General features: G+C 46.7%; 1 protein-coding gene across 1 annotated transcript in view; it reads right to left on the bottom strand.

The window, feature by feature from the left end:
* The window catches only part of MCU (mitochondrial calcium uniporter), a gene marked incomplete at its 5' end in the record, with an annotated part of 77,815 nt that extends 59,127 nt beyond the window's left edge, over positions 1-18,688 (bottom strand). The window contains one exon of the mRNA XM_083866429.1: positions 18,560-18,688. Within this exon, the coding sequence (XP_083722555.1) occupies positions 18,560-18,688 (129 nt within the window). The remainder of the gene's footprint in view (positions 1-18,559) is intronic.
* Between the last annotated feature and the right edge of the window lie 5,495 nt (positions 18,689-24,183).

Below are 24,183 nucleotides of genomic sequence, written 5' to 3'. Positions count from 1 at the left end.
TAGCAGGTATTTGGAACCTGTTCTCCAGAGCATGCTGCCAGGATTATGGGTACATTTAACATTAAAATTGTGTGGGGTTTTGGGTGATAAACACAATTCACACACTAAGGCCAAACTGATTCTCAGCTTATGAAGACATGGATAAAGTTCTCCCAGGTTTAGCCTTTGGAGGAAATGATCTTGGGGGAGCCTAAAGGAAATGAGTGCACTTATTAAAAAAACCACTCAATCTGCTTCCTGGTAAAACATTTCCCTCCCCAGAGACTGGCATGTGAATTGTGCTTATCACCTGAAAAATCACACAAGTTTTGCTTCCATTTTGAACAGGTCTGATACAGTCTGCGCTGAGGGTTTTAGTGGAGTTTTTTTCCCTTGCTACATGTCTGTCAAACTGAGCAAAGTGCTCACTTTGACCTGAATAAAGCAAAACTGAGTCAGCTGAAAAAGGCAACATTCCTTATCTGGTTATCCCACCCCATCAGGGATTCCAGCCTGAAATACTCAGCAAGGAAAGAGAATAGGAAAGAAAGAAAGAAAACCTCTCATGGTTGTAAACTATGCATTACACATTCAAAATACGAATGTTGTGTTACTCGTGCCAAAACAGACTAAGGAAAAAGAAAACCACTGTTCACCTGTAATGTCAAACCCCAGTCTAACACCAGGACAGCACCTGCAGTTTGGTACTAAGAACATTTCTTTTAATCCAACTCCTATGTTCAGACTCCCACCTATTGCCAAAATCTACCACAAAAGCACTGTAGAGAACGGATAATTCCCTAAAGCATGGTGGGGTTTTTTGGGTTTGGTTTTTAAAAAAATCATTCAGAACAATTTTACTGAACAGAACTTGTCCCAGATATTTGACCTGCTACAGAATATCAGCCAAGTCCCTTCTCAATCAGGGCAGCCCACAAAGCTAGGAATAAATCCACCTTAGACAAGGCAGAAGCATTAAGTTCATCAGATCCTTGAGAGTATTTCTTGCAGTCTGAGACAGGAAAAGACAAGTCACAAGAGACACACCACCACCTGAAAGGCTTCTTCATGAATTCCATCCCTAACACTTGAACTGGTTACAGAGAAGACAGAGGTCAGAGGGTCACACTGAGGCTTCTGTGTGTTTCCACAGGCCAAAGTGGGTGCACAAATGGTTTTCTCTGCTCAGTCACAATGGCACAGAACTAAAGAAGAGACTCCCAGTTATCCAAAATGTACAGCTGGTACATAAATACAGGCCCAACCCACAACTTCAGGCTATCAACACGCCAGCACACTCCCGGGAAAAGCAAGTCAGGGATGTCCCAGCAGCAAAGGCAGTTCAGGAGGGTGCAGGTAGGATTAATTGTCATAGTACACAGAGGTTCTACAAACAGCAAAAACAAATACTCATCCAATAATGCCATGAATGTAAATCCATCCTCCTGCAGCAGTCCTCCTGCTCGTGCTGTTTATAGCCTCCAGCAGAAGCGATGGAGCTATAAAAGAACTCTCTCACTACAACCTGCTCAGCCTTCAGTAAACTGAGTATCTTCAGAAGAGGAAAGACAAATCCACCCCAAGAACAAAGATCTTGCCAAACTGGCTCTGGCTGACGTGTGAGATATTCTAACAAAACAGTCTCAACCACAGAGAATGCAACTGCACCTGGGCTAAAGGCAGAGGGAGGAAAGGAGAACTCAGTCCTAAACAAGGGAAGCTCAATTTATTTGCCATTACATTATTTTTCATTGAAAAATTTGCAGACTGTCATCATCTGTCAGGTCAAACAGGAGGAAGGTAAATAGCTCGATTGGTAAAACGCAGGGTGCTGTAACCCAAGACGTTTTTCTGCCCAGCAAACACTCCTAGCCAGGAAAATCTCCCAATTACTTTCTCCTACTGGGTTGCCTAAATTGAAAAAATAAGTGCAATGTTTTGACAGTCCTTCAGAAGAGCAGACCATCAGCTTCTTTCAGTGTTCAGAAGCTTAACAGCCATCTAAGGCACTGTTACAGCCTGAAGAGGAACAATTATGATGATAATTCCCTTGAATCTGTCTAAATGCCTACAAAAGGAACACTTTAAATAAAAGCTTTCACTTGGGCAAATATCCAGCCAGTTCCTCAGCAGGACAGAGCTCTAAAAAACAATTTCGTGATGAATGTGAATTATTAGACTTAAGAATTTTCTCGTACACTTAAAATCCCTCATGCAAAAAGCCAGAGGCCTGTGATGAAATGAGCTGGTCTCCATATCGACCTCATTCAGAAATGCCACAACAATTTCCCTTATCAGCAGATAATGAAAAACCTATGAACTCCCATCTCAACCATAATTATTCATACTGCCTTTTCTATTACTACTCAAAAATGTATCAGTCATAGCTAACCATAAACAAATAAAGACTAATGCTGCTTTTTGGACAAATCCCATCTACTTTCTCCCAAATTATTTTTCAGTCACACTTCCCAATTAACAGGAGGATGCATCCACTGTAGTGAACATCTTTTGGATTTAGGTGCAATTTTTCAAATTATTCTCCGACCACATTCCCAGCTCACACCTTTGATGCAACTTTAGGAACAGGTATTTTCTTTTTCCCTTTTACACATTATTTAAGGTGCCCCAGAAGTTCCTTGGCCTGAACAGACTCTGAAACTTGAATCAATAATGATATTCAACACCTCTTAACACACCTCTAAGAGCTGAAATCTCTACTATCCAAAACTTCCAGGTTTTTATTTTCATGCTGGTAGACAAAAGAGTGAAAATCAGGATGATAAAATCGGGAAGAGATGAACAAAAAGATGCCAGCAGAGAACAAGTAACATGGCAGGGCTGGGAAGGAAGTAGTGAAGAATCTCATTAGTCAGGCAAGAGTTTAATTAAAGTGTGGAAAGAACAGCATTGCCCAGCTTCAAAATACAATTACCTGAGACTAGAAGTACCCAGCCTCAGAACTCAGGCACTTCAAGACAAATTAAAGATTCACAAGGCCTTAAGCAACCTGATGTGGCATCAAACCCAGGCATGCTCCAAAAAAGTGGAACCTTCCAAGCTGCACGGACTCCCTCCAACAAAATCTATCCAGTCATTCCCAACAACTGTTCAGGTTTACTACTGATTAATAGTCATAAGGAAAACTTGCAAAATTTGACCTTCTTCCAGCTTGAACACTAAGCCATGATAAGGAAAAATCAAAATATCTTAACTTCCTTCAAGATGATATAATTCTTCAATCTGAAAGTTCCCAATGGAAAAACCCACACGGGTGTACCCAGACACCAACACACGGCCAAGCGAATCACCACCAGCCAGCCCTGAACACGACTTTTAACCTATCAGGTGTGATTAGTTAACCAGTTCTTTGCCCATCAGAAGGTGATCAGCCCCAGCTAAAAGTCCTAATTGGATACAATTTCAGCTAAGAGGCTGCCCATGGTAACTTTTCAAACCACAATACCACCCACTGGTACTTGGATTTATCCCAGTGCCTTTTAAACTTTGAATCATCTGTCTGAGAATCTGAGTTTTCATTCCCCCTAACTCTGCCATGGTCACACTGACACCAAAACCATTCCCGTGCTGTGTCCCATGCTCAGGCACAGCTTCCACACTCTGCTTGGCAAAAGGAGGAAAAAGAAACCTCTTCCATGAGCCCATTTTGAAGAGCGAATATCTCCCCACCTAATTAAATCACCAGTGTACACCTGCAGTTACACCCAGTCCCAGGGGGTCACTCAGGCAGTAAACCCTGGACTTTTGCTGGGATTACCTAGAAACTTCCATAAAATCCACACGTATTTTTTGTGCAAAGAGCTCAGTTTTCCCAATTTTAGTGCTGTTGAAACAGGCAACTCTGCTATTCCTTCAACAACAGGGATGGCTCCTCAGCAGTTCTTGTTCAGGTGATTAAATCTGTATGTAAATTCATTAACTCTTCCTATACAAAATTAACATTCAGTGTAAGACAAGCTCATAGAGGACCTGGATTTTCATACTTTTGCTGATAAATATTCCTGCTGCAGCAGCCCTACTCCTGGTTGATAAATACTTTAAGGCTCCACACAGACTGGGCATGGAAAAAACAAGATATGTATAACTTCAGGTTTAGCTGACTTGAATTTTGTCATGAAAAATGCAACTTGACATTTTTAAGAAAGCCTCATGCAAAACATCTGCTAGTGACAATTGTTTAGACTTCTGTCTCTAGGAAAAGCCAGATAATCCCACCCAAATGATTTCCTTTAAAAGGCGACAGCAGAATTTTAATATTGACTTCTTTGTTAGCTTGAAAACCAAGAATAAAACTGACTTTGTTTACAAAAAGGAATATCTTATCACATACAATGCAAGCAGCAGACAAGTATTTGTGTGCCTTCACCTTTATTTACTTTATCCAACCACTTGCATACTTAAAAAAAGCAAAAGACTTAAAAATTTCTTTGTCCCCTGCCCTACCAATAGAAAAGGTTGGTTCTGATCTAAGTACACACATAACCAAGACACCAAGCTGATTGTAAAGCTTCCCATTTTTTTCTCCTGAATTGAGACATTTTTAATGGAGTTACTACTGAAGTATAAACAAGGGTAAGAGGCACGGAAAACATCCATGACATAGTTTTCAACTTTGTTAGGTCCTCCCTTTGAGGTGTGGGGAAAGGCTGGAGAAGAAAACAAGGCTTTTAAGGCAGAAACCTCAATTCCCCCAGGTTTATCCTGGTGCTGAGTGGTACATTCTCTCTCTACAAAAAGTTTACTACCCCCAGTTGCTGAGCATTCATGACACACATCCCGAGCTCTGGCCCGACATGTGAAGATGGGAAGACTTGAAATGCCAGATAATTACAACACAACACATTAAGTAACTTGTAAGGTGAATTCCAGCAAAGCCCCAAAACTCTCCAGGCAGAAATAAGAGGGATCACTCACCACACTGAAGAAAACAGAGAACTGAGGAAGCACCAGGAGAAACGGAGGGATGCTCTCCCAGCCTTTTTATACTCCTCACTCTCACCTGGGCCCCCGTGCAGCTGCTCCTCATTCCCTTAATGGGCATAAAGCCTCTCCAGCCCCCGGGGTCAGGTGGGAATCATCAAACCCACCAGGGTGGGGCTGTCATCCACTGCCCAGCTGGTTCTGACCTGGGCACTGAGCAAAGCTGCTGAGGGGACACAAAAACAGGGCCATTGTGTTCCCTCGTGTTAATTTTTTTTTTAAAACAAGTCCCTTGATACAGGCTGGGAGAGCTGGGGCTGTTCAGCCTGGAGAAGAAAAAGTTCCAGGGAAACCTGGAGTTCCTTCCATTGCCTTAAAATGGGTTAATAAAAGATAGAGAGAATGACTATCTACAACTGCATAGAGTAGGAGCACAAGGAAGAATGGCTTCAACAGAAGAGAGATTTAGGTGGGATATTGGGAAGGAATTGTTACCTGGGAGGGTGGGGAGGTCCTGGCACAGGGTGCCCAGAGCAGCTGTGGGTGCCTCTGGATCCCTGGAAGTGTCCAAGGCCAGGTTGGACAGGGCTTGGAGCAGCCTGGGCTAGGGGACTTTGTCCCTGCCCATAAACGGGGATAGACTGGGATGGATTTTAAGGTCCCTTCCAACCCAGACCATTCTGGGATGCTGTGATAGCAAAGCTGTTAATTGGTTTAATCTCTATCCTAACATTTGTGGACTTCTGACTTAAAACATGAAAACTTGGTAAATAAATGTTTTCTAGACAGTGCATGGAGAAAATGCCCAGCTAAATACTGCAGTGGTAGGAGAGGCACACAATATCAAAAGAGACATAAACTCCCCTCCTTGGAGGTGCTGGAAAAGAGGGATAACTTCCCCAGCCAATAAGCAGCTCTGCCCTTCAAGCTCCCTGCTCTTTCCTCAAGCACACACAAATTGCCTCCTTTCTGCAGCAGCAACCACCCCAGCATTGCTCCCTTGCATACAAATCAGGCTGTAACCCTGGTGCTCCAAAGCACAGCCCCAAGTGCAGATTTGATACCACAGAGACATTTCCTAAAGCTCAGGAATGCAATAGTACATTGGAAAAGGTCATTATTTTTTATGGCCATGCTGCAGAAGTGGAATTTTTATGGCTGGTATTATCAGTTGAAGGAAAACCGCTCTGAAAACATAGTTGTATATTAAGTGTTATGTATCTATACAGAACAAATGTTAACACTAATTACATTTTTTTCCCCATTTAGTGGCATTAAATCACAATCCATTCCTGCTTATCCCCCGGGAAGCCACATAAGCTGCATTAAGACACTCAGTTTTCAATCAGCCCAGTGTCCATCTGTTTGCAGGATCCCGGAGTCAGGGATGCTCATCAACTAAACTTCCCTCTTCACAGCTCACACTTGCAACAGGAACTACTCTGCAATCCCAAAGAGAGTTTCCAAATGGAAACAAACAGCAAGTTTAATGTCAGAGGCCAAAGCCCTGCAAGAGGTCCAAACAGCCCTTTTCTTTGGGAGGGACTCACAATCACCACTCAAAGGGCAGCAATTCCTAGAAACTAAATATTTACTCACAAAAAACCTGAGAGAATCCCCACAGTCGCCTCAGCCTTCCCTGAAAAGCTCTTCTCCATCCAGACAAGGAAGGATCCATAAAGGCAAATGATCTCTTTGCACACGTACTGCAAAAATTCCTTCCTCTGAGGCCCCTCTGCCGGTGGCAACTATGGAGTTACCCTGGGGGCCACCCTGCAGCTCCTGCTTCCCAACCCAGGCTGACTCCTCCTGGAGAACAACCAGCTGCTCCTCCTGCATGCTTTTACGGACAGAGGGACATGAGAACATCAGTTTTTGCCATACTCCAACCCAAATATTAACGTCTCCTACAGCAAACAGATATAAATCAGAGCATCCTACAACTGCAACCACAAAATTGGTGAGGTTGTGTATGGTCTGGTGTTCTCAGTTTCCTGATGGATGCCTGGCAAAGCAGCTCTTTGCCAAAAAACACATTCAAGGAAAGCAAGAGAGGTCAAAAAAAAAAAAAAAAACCAACCAAACATGGTGGCCCTAAAGCTCAAAAAATACAAGTCTTTTCCACAGTCTCAACTGTGAAATAATCAGCAAAATGTAAAGCAACTCTGAATTTAGATAACGACAAGAAAGCCGGAAATATTTTGATGCTGAAGCTCTGCTCAGTTCACTGCCTGGGATTTGTTAGCAGTATCCATTTAAACCTGCACTCTGCCAGATTACTGTCTCACTGACAGTAATTCCAGATTATTTTCCTAAACTAGGATAATCTTAACACAAACACAGCAAAGAGAAGATGTTTGTCTGGGAATCAGTTATCTTTAAAGCTGTCTTTTAAAAATCAGTTGCAACCTGTTCTGAGTGAAAACTGCCCCCAGCTGTCTGAGGTTCCCCCCAAAACCTCTCAGTGGGAGTGTAGGGATTAGGAGTAGAAGCAACAATTCGGTCAGAAAATTATCATCAGTCAAAGGTCTGAAGGAGATGATTCAACTAACTATGCTCTAAACCATGGTTGTTTACTTTTTGCTAATTCACTTGATTTCTCTTATAGTTTTTTTGCTAACTATTGATCAAAAAATTCATTGGTAGAAATCTAAAACCATACAGAGAGGGATTAACAGCTCGTGCTGGATGAAACGGACATTTTACACCTCTACATATTCTGCTCAAATTTGTGCCTTAGAAACGAAACTTGGTGGAAGCTGGAAGAAAAAGGAGATTACAGGGAGAGAGTTATTTACCATTGGAGGCTCTGAAGTGCTAAATCAGCACACCACATAATATCAATCTTGCCAGCCACTGGTACTTAGCCCTACTAAGAAAAAAAAAAAAAAAAAAAGAAACAAGCAGCTGCAGCAGCAAAGGGGTACACATTTTATTCAACTTTATTATTCTAAATCCTACCTGAATATTACTTAAAAGCTTTTCTATAAAGGAAATACTTTACGAACACCAGTTCTACAAAAAGCAGATGATTTGCACTCTCACAGGAGGCTATCCTGAAGGCCAGCATTCCAATCTCCTCTCTCCTGGGCACGAGGGTTAATACACTGTGTTCAACCTCTGAGCTTCATAGCTCCACACTAATTACTGTGGAGAGGGAAAGAAAATTAATGACTGGTCAGAGGTGTGGGCAGAAATGAAGCAAGTGTCTAGTCAGAGCCTGGTTATTCTTCTCCTATCAAATTATCTACCTGGAAAAGCCACATCAAAATTAAAGCTGCAAACAGCAGTTAAAACTGTTAAGACTTTTTATTAAGGTTGTGTAAGTCTCTCATGAAAAAGTGCAATTAATACCCCCAAATGACTTGGTAGTCTTGTTCTCACAGCAAAAATGAGGGGGAAAAAAACCCTTTTACAAGAAAAAAGCCTTGGCACAGGGAAAAGACTGTGGGTACCTTATGGTACCATTATGGGTACCTTATTAAAACAGGGAGAGGGAAAGTAACCTTGCAGCAACTGCATTAGAAAGACCAAGGGATGAGCAAGAACAGCATCTTTGCACCAAAATTCCCAGAACAGAAATCAGGAATATAGGAGAAGTCAGTGAAGTGCTTTGACGTGCCTTCAAATTCCTGTACTTATTACAATAATAGTGATAGATGACAATGTGGAATATGAACAGGTGACAACAGCTCAAGTGCATCCTATTTTTCATCTACTTTCTTCCCGCCCCCACTATTTTTGATTGTCTGCCTGCAACTGTCCTTTCCCTTGGTTTTGGGAAATAGCCACCTTCCCAGGGAGTCACTGGGGTTTATCCACATGGATCAGCAAGTTACTGAGTTGATTTTGAATATCACACAACTTGAACTTCATTAACTGATTTCAAAACCAGGAAGTTATTATACTTAAAATGTCCTTTCAACTTGGGTGATGCTGTCTTCAGACCTACAAGGAAATAGGCAGATATTTTTCACAGCAAGAGCTGGAAGGGTTTTGCACTCAGGTAATATGCAATAAATCAAAATTTCTCTACCAAGAAGCTGCATAGATTTCTGTCATGTTTATGTACGAGCTCTTTGTGCATCTCAAACAGCCAAGAGCAGAAGTTGAGGGACTCAGCAAAACACCAGAGCAGTAGAAGGAAGATACATTAACAGCAGCAACAAAAAATATGTCTTTTCTTCTATTTTTTACTGTTGTATTCCTTCAAAAACCAGACTAAGGTAGATCTGGCCATAGGAAAAGCTTCATATAAGTCAGTGATCACCAGGACTGAAAATTAATATTAAGGTTCAAGCAGCACAGAGATGAAATCAGAGCTGGAGAACTGTGGCTATAAACACAACCCATAAAATTCAAGTTTAATCACTTAGGATTAAATAAGTTTCATGCATATTACTGCCAGTGGTCAGCCAAGCTGTTCTCTAGCAGCTCGGTCATTTACAGCTGTTAAATAACTGTATTAAAGTGTTCCAGAGAATGCTTTTTCTAAGGCAAATCATGGCCAAAATAATATACATTTTGAACTACCCTGTGCTCACAAATGGCAAAAAAGGGAAATACAATTGAGAACTAAATTAGCCTAACATAAAAACAATTTTTAGGATGCTAGTTAGTATTATAAAAATGGGAAACACGTCAATAGAAGGCTAAAAGCTTTACTAGTATTTTTTAAAATTAGTTTTCTTTAGAAAAAGCTTGGAGGAGGCAGAGTAACAGAGCTGGAGCACATGAAAAGAAATTAACAGAAAACAATCAGAGGGGGGGTTTTGGGGGGTGTCCAATGAAAAGGAGGTAAGGACTGGCTTAACTTTTTAGCCAAGGAAATTGAGAAAACATGGATCTGACACCCAGCCAGTGAGGTCTCCACGTCCTCCGTGGGATGGCACGGCTAGAGCAGGAATTCAGCTTTCTGCAAGCACCTGCAGGCCACTTATTTCCACATTCCCAAGGCTGTAAGGAAGCTTGGAAGTGTTTATGAGTCAGAATCGTGCCTGGAGCATCGTCAGCTCCTGAAGAAGGCGAGCAGAGCTCTTGCAGAGCCATCAAACCCGAGCTCTGGCTACTGCGGATACACAGGGAATGGGAAGGTATTCCTGTGATCCGCCTCTCACAGCCCAGCGTGGATCCCATCTCGGTGGAAATCCACACAAATTATGTAAACACTGCCCTGAAAACTGCTGTGCTTCTTTGACACTGTAATTCCAAGAACAAATAGCCCTCTCTGGTGCACTCTATTATATAAAATGTCAGGCTAATCACAGCAATTCAGCTTTATGAGTGTTGCCGAATGTCCTAAACAGGAGTAAAAACGGGTGTTACAGTGCTGAGGATGAGCCAGTTACACACCTACCCCTCCACAAAAGGAGAAATGAAGAAATTAATTACATCTGACTGACCACAACAACAAACAATTCCTGAGGAACACAGAGTGCTTGCTTTAAATCCCCAAAGCTATGCTGCTTTAGGCATAGGTGTTCCTGTCTCCTCCTTTCCACTGAAACTGGAATAATTCAGGGACCAACCTCAAGGAGTATGACTGGATCAAACTGGAGTCTGATTTTTGTTCAAAAAAAGTCCAAATCTCTCTTCTGAGCCACCAGGAGCAGTTTTCTACTTCCACGGAGAAGTAGGTCATGAAAGCAGCAGCTCCATCAAACTCCCTGCCCCAGATCCAGAGCCCTGTGTGCTCCACGCAGACTGGAGCTGGGTGTTACCAGTGTGCTTGGGCATCCTGCAAAGGATGCAATGTGTGTACCACTGACTGCAAATGAAAAAAAAAAAAAAAAAAAAAAAAAAAAAAAAAAAAAAAAACACAACAACAACAACCCCACAGCTCAGCACAAGCAAAGGAGCTGTTGTGCAGAGAAAAACTGAATGGTGTGCAGGGACAGTCACCAGAAACAACCCACCTTTGGGGAAAGATGAAAAAAAACAACATCTGTTTAAAGTGTTATTTACAAAACCATTCATTTCACAAGTGCCTGTATAGTATCAATGCTCTTCTCAAAATCCTGACATCCTTGCCAGCTCAAAAACCCATATCTGTGTGGTGTCATATCCTGCCCCGCTCAATCTAGCTCAATAATTAGGTACTTTGTGAAACTGTTTGTTTAAAATTACTCTCTTGAGCACTAAATGCCAAAAGGAAATATGGAAATGGTCACTCCCACACACACACACACGAGTGAGTGGCTGATTCAAAATCGGCATTTGTTTTCCATGAGAACATGTGTGAATCTGAGTCACCGTCTTTGTCTTCGGACAAAATTATTCTTAAAATAAAATTCACCTTAGCACCCTTCAGCTTTCTGGTCAGAGAAATCTGTGGCTTTTTGGCTTCAGACCCAAGCTGTGTTTTGGACCATCAGCTTGTCGTTACTTAGCAATCAGACTCACATCAGCCAGCCAAGACACGAGGAACAGATGTCTCAGCACTTGCAGTGGTTTCCCTCCCTTACAACACCACGGTCTCCAGGTTCAAAAACAACAACAGTCCTCCTGTGTGATGCAGGGCACTGACCACAGCCTGGACAAAAGCCAAACTCAGAAGTTTTCTCAGCAGTTCATGAAACACAAGGACAGCTCATCTTGAGCTGCTCATCTTGAGAACGGAAAGGATTTTAATATATTCCCTTAATTCAGAAGGGAGTATCTGGAGCTGGTTTCATTAGTAGCAATATGCATTGCTCATGAAACAACTCTTCTTTCTTAACAGACACTGGATTTGGTTCCCTTGAATCCCTTACACCACAATCCAAGGGAAGGATCCCACTCTCCACTTAAATACAACACCCCCAAACTCAGAAGAAACCACACAGTGCTGTACAAGTGCAATTATCCAATCTACTCAATATTTAGACAACGCAATTTCTGTTGTCACTGTCTAAGGAGCAAGTCCCTGGACAACAGGAATAGCCTTGCAGCAAGCAGGCGGCTCCCACGGGAGCCCTCCGTGCTGCAGACACTCTGATGCATCACAAACATCCCAGGCTCCACCATCCGACCAAACCTTCAACTCACCCTCTCCCCCTCTGCAGGAAGCCAAGAGGATTTCCCAAGCCACATGATAAATCAGGGCATTTTCATTCCAAAAAAGGAGTCACATTTTTCTCCCCCTGGGAAATCTCTGCAGTTTTTCAGTTCACTGTTATTTCGGGGAGAGAACTTTTGCTGCCAGATTTCCCTCCCATCTCCCCCCCTCCCCCCCGGAATATTTGTGATGTTTGAGACAGGCTTCCAATTAATTTAAATTACTATTAAAAGGTTGCTGCTGCACTGCATATTCACAGTGTGTGAGTTTTGTCTAGAAGCAGAAAACACGAGCAGAACATGGGATATCAAATTATTCTCAGAGGCAAGCATGATTAACGACAGAACAGAATTCATGCAAGAAAATTTGTACAGAAAACCCATCATCCAGAGCCCAGATATTTAACACATGAGTTGAAAAAATAAAAAAATCCCACATCACTCCTGTGCTATCTTGGGCAGCTCATTTTCTCTTAGTATCTTCATTTGTCAGAGCAGTACTTAAAATTGTCATTTTTGGGGTTGCTTTGCCAGGCAGAAAACTCATTCTCACTTAAGTCCAAACATCTAAGAAAAATGATGAGGCTAAATTATGAGGATGTATTTTTAAAGAATGGTTGAAGTGGAATGAAAAACTACTTCCTCTTATAATAATCTGTCACAACTAATTTCCTTCCTGCTCTGATTCCATCTCACAACCTGCACCCTGGCCAGCAAACATCCTTTTGCTGTTCCTTCTGCAGGTTTCAGTTGCCAATCCAAAAGAGCTCAGCACCATCAGGAGTCAGTTTGGGCAGAAGAAAACAAGGGTTTAAGATAAGACTGACAGAGCACAAGGCTGACAATCACCCAGAGATGGTTTTTATGGTGGTTGCTCCCTCATAGATACTTCACAAGTTACATATCCGAGTGAAATTTGAATTTTAATTATTCCAACGGGCAGTGTCAGAGATTGAGAGTTTCCACATTGCATGGCAGTCCTTTCCCTCCTGGGGAAGCCAACAAAAGCAAATTGCTGAAACGAGCTCTACATTTCCTAATTCCTTAAGAGCGGCCAAGAATGCAGAAAAGATAGTGGACATGCTCTGTGTTTTACATGAGACAAAAGCCATACCCCACAGGCTTGTCCTGCTGGAAACTAATTCCACATCCCACTCAAGTGCCGCATATTTTCATCTTCATTAAGATGACATCTCACTTTGATGACCAATTGAGACCTTAATAACAGGGAGAAAACTCTTTGCTGAATCTTTAATAGAAGAAGCATGAGTAGTTTCATTTTCACCATTAAATACTCAAGGACAAAATAGCTCTTAGAGCCTGATTACTGTAGTTTGCCCTGGGAAAGTGAAAATATGATGAAATCCCCACCAGCAATATCACATGTGGTCCCTCACCCTGAGAGCAGTTCAGAAACAATATCCCCCTATGGTGAGCACAGAGAACACAGCTTCATCTAGTTTCAGCAAATTTCGATTTTTTCTAGTACAGTTCCTCATCTTACCAGAAGTTGAGAGCAGCAGTTGGGATTTAGGAAGACTCACTGACCACCAACTGACACTATAATAAGAATAATAATTTAAAAAAAAAAAAAAAAAAAAAAAAAAAAAAAACCACACAGAAAACGAGCCACCCAAATCTAAAACAACTTCTACATTTCCACAGATCTACAATCAGGAGAATAATTTACATTGCATATTTGAGTCAGCTCAATGCTATTTTATAGAATGGCAAACTGGTGACTCATTGCACAAATCAGAAATTAAGTCATAAAATTTATGTTTCACCCTCCAGACTGGGTGGAGCCTAACCTCACAGAAAGTTTCCTCCTTAAGATAAGTCTTAAAACAGCTTTAGAAAAAGAATAACTTTTTTTCTTCTCTTTCCAAGACTTGGCTCTGGTCAGGACAGCTCTACCTCTCCTGAACACAGCTGATAAACACTTCCCTTGTGGAAAAAGAACTGCTCTGAAATTTTTATATTAGTGACAGAATCAACTTGGTCATGACTGTAACTTCCTTTCCCATCACAGACCCTAGATTCAAAGTCTTCATTATTCCCATGGGCTAAATGATAAATAAAAAACAGGAATATCAGCAAATAACTGTCAAAAAAAACCAAACCAACATCTAGTTCTTTTTCACAGAGAGAGAGCCCTGAAAGTGTGTTCTCTGATTTTAGCCACTTTCACACAGCCAAATATATTTGCTGATCATCCCCTTCAAAGCTTTAATTCATGAAAGAAAAAAAAAAATAAAGAATACCTACATACTTTCAATCATTCCTTGGAAAATCACAATCAGCAGTATGCCAGGTCAGGAAAACAGCAGTACAGTTAATTAAACAAGTCTGCCAGCTTCCATCCTCAGCAAAAACACACCCCAGAGTCTTCCAAGCCTCAGCATCCCCGCAGCCACCCACTGCCCCTGCCTGAGCTCTGCCAGTGCCAGGCTTCACCTGACAATTTGCTTCAAGAGCTGGGTGACAATGGGGCAATAAACTCCAGCTTTTGTGGCAGTGAGGGCCTGAGGTGGTCTGCAGGAAATTATGACCACACTACTGAGCTACAGCTTCTCTGGAAGTCAATGCTGCATAGAGAAAACCCCACTAAATACATATTGTATCTCTGCTGAATAAACCACAGCCGCAGTAGGATGTCCCCAGCATCCACCTCTGGAGGCTTACCCCATCTCTCCTCGGCACAGAGCAAGATCTTTGCAGGATACACTCTCTACTACAGTCTCAAACCTGGGCCACCTGCACCAAAATCCTAAATTCTGGCCACCTCTAAAAATCCTGGCTTGGAGGAGGGATGAGCCCAGGTAACCCCAGTCCTCACCTGGAGCAGAATGAAAAGCCTGCAGGTTGTCCAACAACTACTCAAAATCTGGCCACATCTCAGTTGGGTTCAGTTTGCCTTCTCAGGCTTAGAAGAAGGCACTAGGAGTCAATATTGTCAATTCACTCAGGATGAACTACCACAGGAATGGCACACACGGCCAAGCCCTCGATTTTCTGTAGGTATTTTTGTACCAGCTAACCACATTCCAATCCAACACAACTCAACCCCTGGCTACAGGCACCAGGAAACGCAGTAACAGGAGCCTCTAATCTCTGCAGGAGGAAAGCCACGAGGATTAGGCATTCAATACACAAAAGCAGAGCATTTTATTAAAGTATTTTGTCTACCTCCACATCATTGAAAACCATTTATAGCTTGCTTCCTTGTGAAGCTTCTCCAGGCCTGCTTCCCAGCCCCAGTACACCTCAGCCCTTGGGAAGCTGACCCCCAACTTCCACAGCACCTGGAAAAAGGAGGAGACAGGAAAGGCCTTTCCTTGTTCCATCAGGAAGTTTCCCCTGAGGAACAGCCCCACTTTAATTCTCTCCCCACAGAGGGCAAGGTGCCCTACCAGGGTGTGTGTCCTCCCAACACTCCTCCTCACATCACAACCCCCCAGCCCACTGCTAACATATTTGGGAACTCTCCCCTCTCCACGCCCATGTGTGTGTACCTGAACAGGGAGCCTGGAGAGAGATGCAGCCTCTGATACTTCTACTCCAGGTTCATTTATTCAGATCTGCAGGCTCTTTCCACACTATGGATGCCCAACCCCACTCTGCCCATGGTTAGGCCTCCTCACACCCTGCCCAGCCACCCTGAAATGTACAACACCACCCCACTCAGAGGAGAAATCTACAAATATCAGTAAAAAACTTCCTCCTTCTTGCTTACCCCTACTCTGAGATCCATGAACAAACTTCTCATTTGAGTTTCTTGCACGCCGCTCCCCAGATCTCTCACCCCTTGTGATCCTTTTATGGACAGAACACAAAGACTCTGGGTCTTCTCCCTCAGGGATTGTTCCTGTGGGAACATCTCCATGCTGAGCCCACTGAGCTTTCCCCACTCCCTCGGGTTTCAGAACTCTCAAGCAAGCTGTGAATGATTCATTCATCCCTGTGGCCCCCAGTATTAATGTACTCGCAAATGTTCCTCCATAATCCAAGTATTTGTTCATGAGTAGGGACCTCCTCGCCCGCTCCCCCATTTGGTGTCATTGAAACCTCCTTCTTTGTACTTCACCCATCTGGAGGAGTTTTCTGTTTGTTTTACAGCACTATCCTCTCACAGAAATCTGGTCTACTGGTGCAGTTTCTTCCAGGATTATTTATATTGCTTTTGAAAGAACTCATCCATAAGACCATTTAGTATTTCCACCCTGTTTCAAAGAAAGCCCATTTAATTTATCACCTCTGTGAGAAACCAGCCACCCTGAGAAGTATCCAAGTAGAACTGATGGTACTAAAAACAACACTGCACAGACACACCTGATGTAATCACTCTATTAATTACACCCATATTATACAAACTCTTCCTATGTCTTTCCTAATATAATCAATGGTCTCAGGAAGCTTGTACATCCCAGTCCCATCACAGAGCAGGATCAATTCTTCATCAGCCATAACTGATTGATGCGAGCCTAACCTGTCCTAACCACCTCTGATAACAAAGACTGAACAGCCTTCCCAGGAAGTAATTCAGCATTTCACTGCTCTTACTGTCAGTAAAGATTGCCAGCACCTAACCAAACCCTTCTGCTTGCACTGTGAGCCCATTACTTCTCCCACTCCACATATATTTGCCTGGTTTTCTGCCTCCTCTTTGCAGCAACAGCTCCTTTCAATTTCCTCTTTATTATGAAGAGCTTCAGTTTCTTTAATCTCTCCTTGGAGATCATTTATTCCAGGATTCAGGGGCTCTCTGGTCTCTGCTCTCTCTCAGTGGTCTGCACAGTTGCTCAGGTGCAGTGTGAGGGCAACGATAACTCGTCTCTGCTGTGAGGGGATAAACAGGCACATCACAGATGTTGCCAAAAGGAACTGCCAGGATCCTGGATCCCGAGCTGCTTGAACCAATCTCTTGGTTCTCAGGGATTGAACCAAACCGACCTGCGCACAACCTCCCTGTTGAAAAACCCCCAAAACTAATGACTGCAACACCACAGCCAGGCTGCCAAAAATCAAATAGCACAGCCCAACTAAAGCCAGGAGGGCTTTCTAATCATCAGTCCCCAGGACACGAGCAAAATCCTCCTCCTTTCCCAGAGATCCTGAGGGCCGTGGCTCTGGCAGTAGGATTTTAACATGCCCACACCTCAGTCCTCTCGGTATCCTGGGCAAACACAGGAGATTCATGGGGTTTTAATGGAGTTTTTTTATAATTTTCTCACACCTTTACTGCTACACTTAGCCCAAGGAGTGAAACCAAGGATGAATCTGAGTCTCCGTTCAATCAATCGCAAAGGTCAATTAAAATTTAGAGACATACAAATTATTTGCCAGGGCCACACCGCTAAAGGAGACAGGTCAAGTGTTAATTACGGAGGCTGGAAAGGCCATTGCACACCTGAGCAGGTGCCGGGAGGAGCCCCGCGGTCACCACAAGTCCCGCTGGACACGTGGGAAGGACTGCGCTGCGGGATGGGGACACCCGATGCCCGCGGAACCTCCGGCATCCCCGGCTGCCAGAACACACCGACAGGGGCGGGGGAACGAGCGGCACCCTGAAAACACCAGCCACAAACAACTCTTTAAACAGCACCCGAGGGACCACAGCGCTGTAGCCGCTGCTCCAGAGCCCGCTCCGGCACCCGATTAACCCACAATTTGGGTGGCTCCACGTAGTCCGTGATTACTTGCTCGGAGCAAAACAAAGGAGCGACAGGTGCACACCTCCGATAGAAGCTCTTTTAGAGGCAGCAATAAAACAGATTGTGGCAAAAGCCAGAAGGCTATCCCACGGTTACACACTGCTCCCTTAGTTTAAAAAGAAAAAACAGAGGGTAAAACCGTTCCGGTATTTTTAGCAAATCTTTCGAGCTCCAAGACGCAACCTGCTGCCTTCACAGGTTTTTTTTTTCCGCCCTGAGACACATAGGAGGCTGCGTGCTGCCAGTCCCCTCTTTTCCTGGCAAAGCCCCTACGGCAAAGGGAGCGAACAGAGCCCGACTACCATTGCCCCCTTCCCTCTCCGGGCCGCCGCACCGACCGGGATTCGGGGAGCCCCCCGAGCGCTCTCCCTCGGCTGACCTTGAGGCGGGGCGGGCAGGGCAGGAGGACCAAGAGCAGCCGGGTACGGGGCGCGGCGCTGCCCGCTGGGGCCGGGCCGGGCCGGGGCCGCCGCTGCCGCTCCCGGCGGGGGCTCCGCGCCCCCCGCGCCCCCCGGCTCCGGCGGCCCCCAGCGCCACCTGGCGGCCGCGCCCCGCCGCGCCGCGACCCCCGCCCCGGGAGCGCGGCCCCGGAACGCCGGGCAGCGCCGGCAGCACCGCCCGCCCCCGGGCCGGCACGGGGCGGGCGGGCCGCGAGCTGCCGCTGCCGGAGCGCCACCGGGGGAGCTGCGCTGCCGCCGCCCGCCGCCGCGCTCAAGTTTCACCCGGTGACGGCGCTAAGAATAAACGCGCGGCTGGCGGAGCCGGGGGCCGGGAGCAGCCGCGAAAGCGCCGTGGAGCGGCAGCGGAGCCGCCGCGGAGCCGGGGCCCCCGCGCCGCCCGCCGGCACCGCGCCCGCCTTCTGAAGGGCACACGGCTGCCTCCTCACTCACCGTCCGATGTCGCTGCTGCTGCTGGCGGCGCCGGCCCAGCGCCGGGAAGCGGCCGGCAGCGGCGGTGAGCGCGGCGGGGCGGCGGCCGCAGAGGAGGAGCGGCAGCGCTCTGCCCGCCGTGGCCGCCATCGCGCCGCTGGAGCCGCCCCACGCTGCGGCGGCGGCGGCGGTGCTGCTGCCGCCCGGGCGGGGCGGGGCGGGGCGGGCGCGCGGGGAGCGGCAGAGCGGGGCCAGCCGGCGCCGCCGGCCAATCGCGGCGCCCCTCCGGCCGGCCTCGGGACTCGCGCAGCCAATCGGCGCCGAGCGGGTGGGCGGCCCGGAAAGGCGATTGGCCGGTGGGCGGGACTGCGCGCGGGCCCGAGGGCAGGGAAACTCCTCAACGGAGTCGCCGTGGGGCGGGGCCAAGGCGCGGGTCCGAGTATGGGCGTGGTCTGTTGTGGGCGTGGTTATCTGTGGGCGGGGCTGGGAGGGGGAAGAGGGGGCGCGGGGGGACCCCCAAGGGGGAATAGCCAGGGGCGGGATGCCGGCAGATGGGGAGCACCGGGAAAGGGCTGTAGGGAGGTGGGATGCACCAGGGAGATGGGGAGCACTGGGGAGGGAGACCACCAGGGAGAGGCGGCAGTAAGATGGGGTGCAGCAAAGATACCACCATGGCCCGGGGGATGCAGCGTGTGGGGGGGCACAGGGATTTGGGGGCGCTGGGTCAGACTGACACCCCAACCAACAGCAGTTTCTATGAAGGGTAAAAGAAGTATGTAATCAAAAAATGTCTGGATATACACACACACATATATATATATATACACATTTTTATGTGGGTATTGCAGACATGGTGGGCTGGGCTGACAGCAGAGACCTTGCAGCACCTGAGCAAAATAAGCAATCTGTGCTCAGCTTTCTCTTGAAAGATGATGTACCTGCATTACTTTACTTAGAAAAGACTTCTTCCTCTGGCCTGGGAGTTACTACAACACCGATGGCAGCTCTTTCGTAATTCCTGTTATTTACCCCTCTGTGTTTCTAAAAATACAGGGAGGAGCACGACCAAGTCATGGGATGACACAGATGTGCTTCAGCATCACCCACACCATCACAGCACTCCGTTTTCCATCCCCACCTCCCTCCAGTGCTGCCTTCCACAAGTCCTGATGGGTTGTTCTAAGCTTTTCTCCAAGCAATGTAATTTTGGAGTTTGTCCCTAAGAAATCCTCCACCTCAATCCTCATTTCTGGCTGGATTTTTCCTGCAGGGATGACCTTTCTCTTCTTTCTTTTTGTTGGTTGGGAAAACGTGGTTGAAGCCTCGACTGTGTCCTTCTGGAAGGATTTACCCACTGTCTTTCCAATTTCATACATTTAACATTTCAATGATTATTTGCATTTTCTTGGAAAATCACGGAAACAAACTACAGCAGCAGCTGCTCCCAAGCTTCAGAGCCTTTGCTTGATCCCTGCTTGTTGTATTTCCCTCTCTTGTAATGTTGAAAACTGGAGGCAAAAGGAAAAATGCTTCAAAACAAGGATTTTGAGTAGCGAAGCCCTCAGTGATGACTCCACAGTGGAAGATGTTCCCACACATATCTTGGCAAAGGAGTCACCTCATGAACCACAGCCAGGGTTTCCCCCTCTGCAACATCAGCTTCTCCCTGGGACAGTTCCCAGCATCCCAGCACACTGAGATTAAAAAGCCCCAAAATGGCAAAACTGTGGTTAATGCAGCCTGGACAAGCTGGAAAAGAAAGATTAGAAAGGCAGGAAAGGGTGAGGAAGGAAGCCCCAGGATGGGGAAGGTCCCTTTGGGGCAGAGCCACCTCTCCTCACCAGGAACTACCCAGCCCTACACTTCTTTTTGCCTGGGTGAGCACAGACACGTTTAGGAGAGCCTGTGCTGCCCTCTCCATGGGGTTTCCTCCAGGGATCGGTGCCAGCAGCTCCAAGGGAGGACAGGGATGGGCACGGCAAGCAGACCCTGCCCCAACTCTCTCCTATTTCCTATTCCTCCAGCCATTCATATTCTGTATTTAGGTATTTATTTATCATTAAAGAGCAGCTGGGAATGACTGATAGTAAAATTTTTGGCAGAGTTTATACATTTCCAGGGAATACTTGACAGAGGTGGGGGAAGATGGGCTTTGAGCAAAGGCTGAGGGCAGCAAAAAGGCCAAAAATTCATTAGCAAACCCGTGCTGAGTGTGTAGGCACTCATCACAAAGCACAAAATGGGAATTAAAGGTGAGCCCTGAGATCAATACCCCAGGCCATTAAAGGAGCCAGCAGGGAACGGCTCCCCAAGGCATAGGGAGAGAGAAGGGTGAGGATATTGGCACCAAAATGAAACCCTGCCATTTTAGGTCAAATAGATCCTGCTAGAAGCATCTTCCACTCTTGGAAAACCTAAATAAAAGAATGTATTTAACAAGGCTTTCTCTTGGTGCTTATAATTACAGCTGGCTGAATATTGGAAAGCTGCTCCAGAGAAGAATTGCTGGAGAAAAGCACACCAGCATTTGCAATTAATATTATTGCAGTGGGAAAGGCTGAAGTGGAAAACTTGAGCTTCAAACTCTCATCAACCATCCCAACACTGCCAAGAGAGGCATGGATTGTTCCCTCCTGCAAATAAAAACACTGATGTAAGAGAAAGTGACTGTGTGATAAGCCATAGGCAAAGTCATCACTCTGGAAAACCTGCTCATGCCCCAGTGCTTGGCCTAAATAAACCACCTAGGAAGGAAAAAAAAACTAAATGATCTTTTAGTCCATAGATTCATCAATTTCTCCATGTTATTCAAATTTAGGATTAGCCAATTTTACTCCTACAGATGTCCAGGGCTGTGATGCAGCAAAATCGGGCACGTGGAAACTGATGGAAAACCCTGTAGGTGCATCAGGCACAGGTGGATGAGGAAATTCAGGAGGATCCCAGGTTCAAGTGCATTTTATCTTTTATTTAGAAGAAAGGTTGGTGCTTCCAGGTTACTGAGGATAAAACAGCACAGCCCTGAGATGGGGGGGGGCAGAGTCTACTTGCCAATAAAGGAATGGTGTTGGCCACCTTCAGTAAGCTGAGCACTGCCCAGCTTCTCATGGAGCAATAGGATAGGAAGGGAAAACTCCCCTGGACTGGGCAGGATGGTGATCCCTGTCTCATCACAACTCAGACCTGAGTTACTCAAACATGCCAGTGTTTGCTGGCTCCTTCTCCCACCCCTTTTTGGAATCTGGAGGTGGCCAGACCTCAGCTCTGCAGAGACCCCTCTAAGCCTTAGTGGTCTCCTTAAGGCTCACCAAAAGGTTATTCCTAAAAATCCCCACAGCACTCCCGCTGTGGGAGGGCAGTGCCAGGATTCAGCACCCTCCTGGATTCCTCAAGAGCAATTCCTGTCTATTTATGCCTCTGGAAAAATGTGTTTTTTAATGGGGGGGTATATTAAAGCCTGAGGAGAGCCAGCCTAAGAGGCATCTGGAAGCAATTAAAATACCTAAAATTAGCCTCCTCAGCAGTGAATCCTCCCTCTGATCTAGATGCCGAGGTGCACATGACCCAGACGTGCCATTCTCACTTTCCCTTCCCGCTGCCATCCCATTCCCGGGCCACTGGGCACGGCACCAGCTGCTGCCACACCCACCCACGACTCTGGAGAAGAAAGGAATTTCTCCCTCTGAGGGTGCCCAGAGCAGTTGTGGCTGCCCCTGGACCCCTGGAGTGTCCAAGGCCAGGCTGGATGGGGCTTGAGCAACCTGGGACAGTGGAAGGTGTCCCTGTACACAGCAGAACAAGATGTTCTTTAAGATCCCTTCCAACCTCTTAAAATTCTATGATTCTATGATTATATAGATATATAAAAGCCCCTGAGACCTCATATATCACTCTTTCAGGCCCTCTAGACAAGCCCTTGAGCCTTGCTATCCAGGATCTATAGAGAGACTCCTTGTACAGTGCACACAAGCCTTTCAGGACCTGTACATAAGCCCCTCAGACCCTGTAGACAGGCCACTCAGGACCTATAGAGATGGGCCCCTGAGACCCTATACACAGGCCTTTCAGAGCATATATATTTATCTATACACCATAGATAGATAGGCCCATGAGACTCTATCCATAGACCTTTCAGAATATGTATATAGGCTCCTCAGATCCTATCTACAGGCCTTTCACAGCCTCTATCTGGGCCTCTCGAACCCTACATACAAACCTTTCAGACTATCTATCTATAGACAGGTGGGCCCCTCAGACCCTATATAGAGACCTCACAGAACCCATTTATATATATATAAAATATATATATACGGTTTCCTGATACCCAGATACGGGCCTTCCATTCTATATGTCTAAGGCCCTGAGTCCCCACACACGCTCTTTCAGGCTCTATATCCAACCCCCTCAGCCCCTACACACCAGACCCGTAGGAACAATCACCACACGCTGTATAAAAGCCTCTCGTGACCTACACAAAGAGGTTTCTGAAGCCCTAAACACGCACGGACCCCCCTCCCGCCCCAAAACCCGCAGCGACCCCCGGGCTCCCCTCACGGCGCGCCGAGCCCGCCGAGGCCACGCCCACCAGTGACAGACCACGCCCACTCCACACACAGACCACGCCCCCGGAAGCGCGCGCGGCGGGCGGGGCGGCGGGAGCGGCGGCGGGTTGAGGTGAGCGCGGGGCTGAGGGGGCCGGGCCGTGGTGAACAGGGGCCGGCTCGGGGCTGGGGAGTTCACGGCCCCAGGGTGCGGTGTTCCAGGCCTTGGGGTTAATGGTGGGCCGGGATGAGTGGGTGCCAGGACCCGGAACTGGATGGGGTCCTGAGGCACGGGGCTGGGGGCAGTTCAAGGCCCCGGAATGTGGGGTCTGCTTAGGCCACAGGTTTGAGGGGAGTCCTGGGGGCTGGGGAGGGATTCCCGTGCCCCGGGAATGGAGGCGGGCCTCGGGGCTAGGGGGAGTGGCAGGCCCGGGAATAGGAGGGTCCTGCCTCCCGGAGCTGAGGGACTGCAAGGCCCCAGGGCGGAGGGTCCCGGGGTTTGGGGCTAAGGATGCCAGGCCCCGGGGCAGAGACAGAGCCACTGCTCGGGAAAATCAGATTTTCCGGCTCTCACGGGGCTCGGATTGCCTGTTCTGCTGGCTTCTCCATCCCCGAGTCTCTCAGTAACACTGTGCCTTCACCCCTAGGAAATAAACCCGCGGCGCTGAGAGGAAGGAGGGATCCCCCCGGTGTTCTGCGCCGAGGGGCCCTGCAGGGAGTGTTTTGGGGAGCTCTCACACCGTGCGAGGAGTTAGGTTTGGGTTAGTTTTCTCGCTGGCTATGGGACCGCCGGCGGCGCTGCCCGGGCTGTGAGTTATCGCCGTGTGTTAGAGCTCATGTCAAACCACTTTCTCTTGATAGAGGTTCGTTAAAGCTTTAACTCCACGGAATGGTCCCAGCTGTGTTTGATGTGCAGTTTGTGTCGGAAAACCTTTAGGGTGAATTTGAGTTAATAAACTGCTCAGAGCACAGAAATGCCTGATGTTTATCACAACGTGATTTATGTGTTCTGTACTTGCCTGTAGTTTAATGAGCTGCTTGGGAAAGATGGTAAATCTGAGTGTGTTTTCTGTGGTCTAGGGCGGGTGGGCAGGACCAACCAGG

Source organism: Zosterops lateralis (assembly GCF_965231275.1).
Source record: "Zosterops lateralis genome assembly, chromosome: 8".
Lineage (NCBI taxonomy): Eukaryota > Metazoa > Chordata > Aves > Passeriformes > Zosteropidae > Zosterops > Zosterops lateralis.
Note: the sequence above shows the minus strand (reverse complement) of the source record. Positions and strands in the feature narration are given on the sequence as shown.